Below are 9,266 nucleotides of genomic sequence, written 5' to 3'. Positions count from 1 at the left end.
TTTCCCTCTGTCTCTCTCTCTCCAGTAAGCACATGCACCTATGGCAAGAATCCTAAACACAAAAACAAAAATAATATTCATATAAAATAGTATCAGTATTCGGATTCATTCATCCAAATGAGATACCTTTGATCCCTCAGGAGTAGATCATGCTGATGGATGAATTTACACTGAACTAGAGATGGCCTCTTGGCTAACGTCAAGGGACAAGGGTTTCCTTCCTATGAGTCATTAGCCTCCAAGTGTCCTTTGTTCTTCTGAACTTCCTGTACCACAAGTTCATTAGTCTGACAAATATTTTATAGTTAGGTTATTTGATATTTAGGTTATCCAAATTAGGATCCAAGGAAAAACAGACTGCCACTACTCAAACTCACATAAAACTGACTTGTAATGGAAAGTGTTGTGTCACAATCTTCAGTGTGAAATAGCTCTGATGCTGGGAATGCTGGCAGCTTCTGAGAAATGAGGTAGTCAATTGTGCTGAAAAGAAAATTGCTTTCTCCAGCATAGGGCTCCCAAACTTCTCTGTGAGCAACACCTTTTCCATATTCCACGTTGCCCTTTGCTGGGAGGCAGCACAGATAGCAGAAAAGGCCTAGTTCACTTGGTTCATATGAACACGTTTGATTTCTAATTCTGCTATGACTGGTTTTGGGCCTTAGCCAATCCATTAATCTTGCCAAGCCTTCATTTCCTCATATGCAAAACAAATGTGTTTCATAGAACTGTAAGAATTAAGTAAAATAATGTAGAGAAAATGCTAGTTGCCTGCCTTAGAGCAGACACTTGATAAAAAGTCTCACGTTTCCTTTTGTTTACACCAACATTCGTGATTAAGAAACACTGGACTTAAATCCAGACAACTTGTCTGGGATTTCAAATATTTCCTTGCTCCAGAAGCTATCCATCTGAGGTAACCAGGCTGCCTGGGATTGGTGGGAGGTAGTAAAGCTGACTGAAGACTGTGTAAAGTGACCCATTTATTAGGACTCTCGTCCCAATTCCCAAAGCCATTTCCTCGGCTTTACCAGAGGTTATCATTGGAACACACTGTAGCAGTAGCTGGTACCCAGTCCCGCTTTCATTAGAATGATCTCAGTTCCAAAATTAGCAATGATCTACAAACTGGAGGACTGAGCAGCTTTAGGGATCTCAAGTGCCACTGCTGCCTGTTCCACTCTATAGTTCGGGTGCAGCTACTTCACTTGGCTGCAATTTATAGTTGGAGATGATCTCTCCATCACTAACATCTATGGAGACAGGTCTTGACCTTCCCTAGTATGTAGGAGGCAGGAGCACACCAGCTTAAGTGGGTTTGGGGGTTAATCAAACCTGGTTACATCATCTTTGGCAAACTTATCATCTGTAAAATCAGGGATAATAGCACTTCTGAGGGGTAAGTGGGCATGAATGGCTCAATGTGATGCCAGAACTCAAGAAGTTAGTGGGGCCAGCAGGTAGCATGGTGGTTAAGGTGCTGGACTCCCACATGGTTGACCATATGTTTGAGTCCCAGACATGCCATCTTACTTTCTCAGATTCCCTCCCTCCCTCCCTCTCCCTCTCCCTCTCTCTCTCTCTCTCTCTGGTGAACACATGTACTCAGTAGCAACTGAAAAAATGAAATAAAATAGCCACAACAACCGTGTAGTTCACAGTTTCAAAAGACATGGCTAACGGCCTTAGAGTTCTGAGTAACAGGGACTTAGCAGCACCTAGGCCATGATATAACGACACATTCATTCTCAGACTGGAGGTACCCAATAGGGTAGGGCAAAAAGGAGAGGAGAAAACCCTTTGAAGCTGACTGGTCCGACTGCCTTTCTTTTCTAATGCTTCTTCTTCATACCAATCTTTCTGATTTGTATAGAAATATAAATGTCTTTCATTACCTGACACACCTCATAGACACTGTCTGATATAATGAGACCAGGGACCAAAGAAAATTTATTTTTCTCTGCTTCTGATCTTGATCCTCTTTCCTTCACCCCACAACCCACCCTTTCCTTTCTTAGCGTATTGATCACAAACCAGTCAGATAACTGGAAAATTTATTTCAGGGAAGGGAGGGCAGTGACAAGGAACTCTCAATGTATGCAATTCTACATTCATGTAGTGTTTCTAGGCTCTAGGTGTCCTAAGGGCAGGAAAAGACCAAGTCTTTTAGCTTCAGTTTGAGACAGGCCACAGCATTATACATACATCTAGATACTTAAAATCATAAATCATAAGCTGACTTGCTGTTTTGCCTATTTGGTATCATCTCAAAAGTCAAAAGCACAGGAACTATTAGTCCTAGGAAAGTAACTATGACTATTAATCTTTCTCTTCTGTCCACAACCAACTAGAAATAAAAACAATCACAAGATAGCCTAAATTTAGAGGAAGCAGAGTAAGGAAATTAGGCAAGCCTAATATTATTTATTCTAGCTTGAAGTGCTGAGAAACTTTTCCAGAATACCTGGACCTTAATAATAGATCATTCATAGGGGCTGGCAGGTGGTATGATGGTTAAGGCACTGGACTCCCACATGGTCGATTGCAGTCTGAGTCCTGGACCTGGAGGCTTGCTTTCTCACTTTCTTTCTCTCTGGTCAAATCAAAAAATAATGATGAATAAAATTACATAAATAATTATTTATTATATAAGAATTATATAAATAAAGATTTCTTCTAGAGTTTGAAGTAGTAATTATGGAGGTTTCGAGCCTGCCCACTAAACCCAGGAGAAAGTTTTTTCCAATGTAGTTGCCCAAATACAAACACAGACACAATTCCAAGCTAAGAAATGTATGCTGTAACTCAGGCAGTAAAGCACTGAGGTCTTCCTCACTGGATTCAAGCCCATGGATTCATGTATTATTTCCATCCTTTGCATCCACCATTTAAATTCACAGTCTATGTCCAGATATATTGATACCATCAAGGAAACACATAAGTCAAGTTACTCAGGTTTAATGATTCCATGGTTTATGTTGTTATCATTTGAACACATCACCTTTGTTCCATTTAAGTCTGCTCATGGTAGATAATCAAGTCACCTAGCTTCCCATTCAGAAGACTTAGTCAAGTCTTCTGTACCCCAAAATCGAACAAATCTCTATAATGAAATAATAGATACATTATTAGTTCGATTAATGGCCAAGCACTGGTCTTTAGGACACAAAGATTTCTACAATGAGCAAGAGCAGAAGAGGACAAAGAACAGATAGTATTTCAACCTGAGTTTTCTAAGTCCCTCTTTTACAAACAGCCTGAAGAACCAGCTGCCTTTCCTTAAAGAGGAATATGGATCTATCTCTGCAAGACTGAAGAAATTAAATTCTCAGGGAGGAGGAAGTTACAGGAACACATGTGGGGAAGGTGAAGACTAGACTGAAACTCTCTTAACTCCCTAAGCACATGACCAAAATACCTTTGGTGACAATAAACAATGAGAACTCTGGTTCAGGGGATATGGAGCTTTAGCCAGAATGCTGTCTGTGGGGAAGTACCCCAGTCCAGCTTCAGCTGAACTCCCACCATCTTACTGTGAGGGTCACAGCAATCTTTTGGAGTCCTCTGCAACAAATTCCCCCCACATCCCTACAAAGGCAGAAATAGTTGGAGATAAATCTCAAAGCTAATTCCTTGTATCCAGGCAAGATCAGAGCATACTGATTGAACCCTGCTCTGTAAGAAGCTAGGATTTTCTTAGTGAAAGTTCAACATCGAGAAGAAAGCCATTGACTCACAATCTCAGGCAAACTTTAGGCAGACAGGTTAAGGCAGAGATTAGTGGAAGAGACTTCAACCTTACCCAAGCCAAAATCAGGTCATTCAGGAAATCTCTAATATCAATCTAGAGCTCTCAGCCCTTTCTAGGATGGTCAAAAGAGGGGTGTTTTGTCTAGTTTGCTTAGGATGTTCCCAGGCCCTAATTAGATAAAGCTTCTGGGTTTCAGGATGAACTCACTATTTCTTGGTCCTCTGTACTAATGGACACTCTGTCACTATTTCAAACTTCCTGGTCTCTTTCCAGCCTGCTTTATGTCCCCAGAGAATTGGGGCAGCAGTAGACCAGACTCAGACTGGGATGAGATGGAATAAATAGCTGGTTACTGTGCATGTTCAGAAATTAGTTGAACTCCCTTTGGAGTCACATTTACTCCTAGCTCTGTGCTAGGAACATAATACTAAAACAAAAAAAATCTTATTTTAAAAGATTCTTACCACTTCCCCAACTTTTGCACCTCTCTCCCCACTGCTCCTCTCACATTCACACCACCAGAAGATGATGTCTCAACACTCTTAGTTATCTCTAGAGCCCAATGATAAAACAGCATTAATGGCATTTGGCATAAAATTCCACCCCACATTGAAGACTCCTTCCAGTCCAACACAGTGAAGAAATAAATGACAATGTAAGAGAAGAGACAATAGAAACTAGGGCCTGTCCCTTCCCATCCCACATAAAAGAGGCACAGAAACTTGAGGAGTTAGTGGAAACGGCATCATCTCTTGCCAGAAGGCCACCAACTACCACTGGTTGGGAGCCGCATTATCACTTGTTTCTCCTCTGGACTGAAGTGCAAAATAGTCAGTATGGCTGTGAGAGTCTGCTGGCGGCCCAGCGTGTCAGGTAAGGTCAGGAAGCGGTAGATGATGTTTTTGAGGTACTCCAGATTGGCTCCCTCCCTGCTTTGGTCCCTGATGTTCTTTTCAATATGGCTCTGCAGTGCTCCAACCTCCTCGCGATGCCGCTCCCCCTCCTCCAACAGTCGATCTTGCAGCTGATGCACCTCTACCTCTAGCCTGTGTTTCTGCTTCCTCAGCGATGTGATCTCCACCTCCTTGCGGGCCAACTGCTCAGCATACAAAAAGAAAGTGGGCTCGTTACCTGCAGCAAGTTGCAGTGCTTGGGTCAGGCTATCTGGAGATGTGTCAGCTGGGTCCCCAGGACCCCCACCACCTACAGGGCTTCTGCGGCCTGGCAGCCCAGAGGACAAAGCCACAGAACGCAACTGCTCCAGCTCCAAGTCCTTCTCAGCAAGCACAGCCAGAGCACGGTCTCGCTGCTTGTGCAGCTCCTCCTCTAGTTTCAGTGTACGGTCCCTGAAGTCCAGCTGGTTCCTCTCCAGTTCCTGCCGGTGCAGCTGCTGCAGCCGGGCCAGCTCCTGCTTCCAGTCCTCCGCCTCCTGCTGGTGCTGGCGCTCAAGCTCCTCGCAGGATAGCCGCAGGGAGATATACTTCTCCTTCAGTTCTGCAAGCTGTTCCTGGGATGCCTCCAGCTCTTTTGCCAGATTACCATCTTTGGTATTCTTGCTCTTGAGGACAACCTGAGCCCTCATCTTATACCTCTCAAATTCTTCCTTCAGCTGTTTCAGTTCCTGTTGGTAATACAGTGCAGTGGCCTTCTCTCCATCAGCAGTCTCTGAGCTAGGCATTATCTCCAAGTCACAGAGCTTGTCCACATCCAGGGTCACCTGGCTTTTCCTGGCTGCAACTTGCAGCAGTCTCTTGAGCTTCTCCATCTTATCTTTTAGGACATTCACATCCAGATTAGACTCATCTCCATGGCTGTCAAGAGGGGATCGGCTAGAGGCTGCTAAAGCCAGCGTCTTGTTCTCCAGGTCCAGCTGCAGAATGCGCTCCTTCAGCTTCCGGATGGTCAGCTGGTCCTTCTGTTTGGCTTTCTCATAGGTGCCCAGGAGTTCAGAAACCTCAGATATTTGGTTCTCTAGGGCTGCCACCCTTTGTTCTTCTACCTGAGACTGTTGGCGGAGCTGATCTTCTGCAAGGGCAGTCTGCAAAACAAGTGGACAGACACACACACAAAAAAATGCATCCAGAAAAACTACAAGGTCCTACAGCATATTCTGGGGATGGAAGCGGGGGAAAGAAACAAAAGGGTCACAGATCTTAAGGACCAGGCAAGAATGGAAGTTGGAGATTTTCCTGTTGATTAAGAAAGTTCCTGTAACCTTCCTGAGTTCTGCTCCCAGACATTGTTATCAAACAATATAAAGTAAGTTTGTGTATCTGCTACTATTCTGCTTCAGAACTTCTACTTTCTTCTATCATATACCTAGCTCACATACCTGATATGATACTATTGTTTATCACATGCATCCCCAAATCCTATTTAGAAATCATGACCTTCTTTTCCTCTTCTAATACTCCAGGAAGTTCAAAACTAAGTTGAATCTCTCCTCACACACGCACGAAAAAATACTGAAAACAATTTTTCTTTTCCAGAACAGGCAAATCTAGACCAAAAGCAATTATAAGAAGTTATTTGTTCTGGGAAATCACCTTTCCCCCTTCAGACCCTCTAGCTATAGACATACAACCTATAGGCATGCATACTCCTTTCACTGGACAGCTGCCACTATATTTCTTTGCTAAGCCAGCGCTCAGAAACTCAAAGCTATTTGGCTCCCACCCAACCTATACTCAGAAAGTCCACATCCTGTTGGAAGAACACTCTCTGGATACTGTCTACAACACAGAAAACAGGATTTCCCAGGACTCACTAGTGGAACTTTTTCAGCTAGGGTAAAAAATGACAAGAGTAGCCACTTAGTTCTAACTACCAAAGGAGAAGAAAAAAAAAACTAGTATATCCCACTTTAGGCTAAATAACTAATGTTTGAAGGAAATTAAGGTAATTTACCTTTCTTATCTCCTGCTGCAATTGAGCCTGAAAATGGCTCTTAAGGCGGGCAGTCTCTTCCTGAAGCTCTTGTAATCGGGGATCTGGCCGATTTTTCTCATCTCTAATGGCCTGCAGCTCACTCTTCAGCTCTTCCACCTCCCGCGTCAGTTGCTTAGTCTGCAGTTCAAACCCTTCCATCTGTTCAGCTGCATATGCTCGACCTGCCAGGGCTTCTCGAGTCTCTTCTAACCGAAGTTCCAAGTCCTGGCGCTGGGTCCTCTCCTCCTGCAGCAGTTTCTGGAGCTCCCGCAGCATCAAGGCATGATCACTCTGCTCTTGGGCCCGATCATGCTGTTGTGTGATAAGCCGGGCTTTGGTTTCTGCTATCTGCTCCTGAAGTCCCTTCAATTCTCCCTCCAAGCGGCCCCTCTCCTCCTCTGCCTTTTTATTGGCATCCTCTAAATCCTGCTTCATCTTCTTCTTGTCAGCCAGGTAAGACGCCTCCATGCGAGACTTTTCCTGGGTGACTGTAGCTAAAGAGCTGGTCAAAGTAGCCAACTGAGTCTTTAGCTGGTGCAGTCTTTTGTCCACTTCCCCACCAGCACACGGCCCATCCCCGCTGCTACTGCTAACGCCACTCTCCGATCCACTGGCTTCTTCGGACTTTAGAGGTGGTGGTCCACGGACTGGTCTGTCGTCATCCACCCCAAACTCACCCTTGGTACTCGTGAGACTGGCTGCAGTATCCAAGCTGGTGGCGGTCCCAGTACTATCCTCACTGTGAGTGGAGCACCGGTCATCCACCGAGTCAGATAAGGTAATGCTTGGGGGCGGAACACCTACGAGGCCAACATCCGCCTCGTGGGATACCGATAGCACCTTGATGCTGGCCTCTAGCGCCTCCTTCTCCTTCAGCAGACTTTTATAGGCGCGGACAACATCCTTGAGCCGTGCCTGGTACTGGAGAAGCTGTTTCTTCTGCGTCTCTATAGTCTCCAGCAGATCTTTCTTGCTTGGGCCGCCCCCGAAATTCATCCCAAACTTCTCCATGGAGGGTTCTGAGAGGTGTGCTCCACGTCAGCGTTCTAACGGACCAGGAGAGGGCGACGAAGACCGCAGGCAGCACTTTAGGCGACCGGGAGGGCTGTCTGGCTCCACCCGCTCCAGCCAGCTGTCCAGGACCGGATGCAGGCGGCGGAGCAGCCTGGCAGTAGCTCTCCCCGCGTCCCAGGCCCGGAGGGCGGGAGCGGGTCCTACGCTGGAGGCGGAGCGACGCAGGTTGAGAAGCGCACTGCCGAGGCTCACCCGCACTGGCTAAGGAGCCGCTCCGCCCTCTCGGTTCTGCCCCACCACAGCAAACCCGCCTGCCCCCACTGTCCGCCAAGAGTTTACGCAGAACGCGGCTCCATCACGACTTCCTAACTACCGCGAGCACTCGGCAACTGCGCTTCCGGGTCTGCTGGAAGTGACGACAACACGACGCCGCAAGCTCCGCCCCCTTAGGCGCCTTGTGGGCGGGGCTACTCTGACTGGTGGTTGGAGGCGGGGCTACTGTAGCTGGTGGATGGGAGGCGGAACCCGTGCTATGGCCAACAGCCTAGGACACATTTGGGAAGATCTCGGGAAGAGCCCAGCAAGCTAAGTGGAGAGTGGTTTGGTGAGGGATCCCATCATGGCCCTCCGGCTGAGACCAGCAAGCGACAGGGGGCGACCTCGCACTGCGTTCTTACCAAACACCCCAGTGTATATAACGTCCACTTGGGGTTCAGGACCTATGTCAATAAAGAGCAACAAGATTCCCATGTAGACGGAAAAATTATGGCCCCTTCTAGCACAGGGCTTGGCATCTAGTAGGTATATAATAGTGCCCTTCCTTAGTACTACTGACTTGATTCAACAAGTATTTACCAGGGTATCTTCAAAAAGTTATGCATAATATGAAAAAACCATTCATACATTTCAAAAAAATATTTTTGCATCAAAGCAAATCTTTCTCCCTGGTGAGGGCACTTGCCATACAGCAAAAACAAAAACGTAAAGAGTTATGCTGTTGGGACCAGCAGCTAGCGTAATGGCTATGTCGCTGGACTCCCATGTAGTTGACCACAGTTTGCATCCCAGACCCAGTGGCTTAAAACTCACACCGGGCACGTGTGCATGCGTGCCCAAGATTCCAAGAGGAGAATGGAGAAGGGATTGCGGTGTGGCCATCCCCCCTGGGGGGTGATTTCTCGCTTTCTTTCTCTCTGTCTCTCTCTGCCTATCTGGCAAACACACGTGCCCTATAGCAAAAACCTCTCCAAAAAAAGAAGAGTTATGCTGTTTAGTCTTTACAATAATTCTATAGAGTGAGTATTATCAGCACTATTTTACAGATACGGAAACATGAGGCACCTATAGGTTAAGTAACATGTCAGGTCGCTTGGAAGTTTAGGAATCCTATCCAAATCAGTCTGACTCTTAATATACCAAGCGTTGTGCCAGGTGATAACACAATGAAGAGACATGGCCTTGCCCTTCAGGAGCTCATAGTCTAGTGAGGAGCCAGACATGCCAACAAAGCCTGCTATCATACCAGCATGTGGCATGGAAGTAGAGTCCAGGAAGACATGTACAGGGGAAGTGC

At 46.1% G+C, this 9,266-nt stretch overlaps 1 protein-coding gene across 1 annotated transcript; it reads right to left on the bottom strand.

The window, feature by feature from the left end:
- Positions 1-2,625: 2,625 nt before the first annotated feature.
- On the bottom strand, positions 2,626-8,543 carry GCC1 (GRIP and coiled-coil domain containing 1). The gene is made up of 2 exons (XM_027771190.1): positions 6,659-8,543; positions 2,626-5,789 (listed from the first exon to the last, which is right to left on the bottom strand). The coding sequence occupies exons 1-2, from the start codon at positions 7,688-7,690 to the stop codon at positions 4,497-4,499; spliced, it is 2,325 nt and encodes a 774-aa protein (XP_027626991.1). The 5' UTR covers positions 7,691-8,543; the 3' UTR covers positions 2,626-4,496.
- Positions 8,544-9,266: the final 723 nt, after the last annotated feature.

Source organism: Tupaia chinensis, unplaced genomic scaffold (genome assembly GCF_000334495.1).
Source record: "Tupaia chinensis unplaced genomic scaffold, TupChi_1.0 Scaffold000192_1, whole genome shotgun sequence".
NCBI classification, from domain to species: domain Eukaryota; kingdom Metazoa; phylum Chordata; class Mammalia; order Scandentia; family Tupaiidae; genus Tupaia; species Tupaia belangeri.
This window is presented reverse-complemented; position numbering and strand designations above follow the sequence as displayed.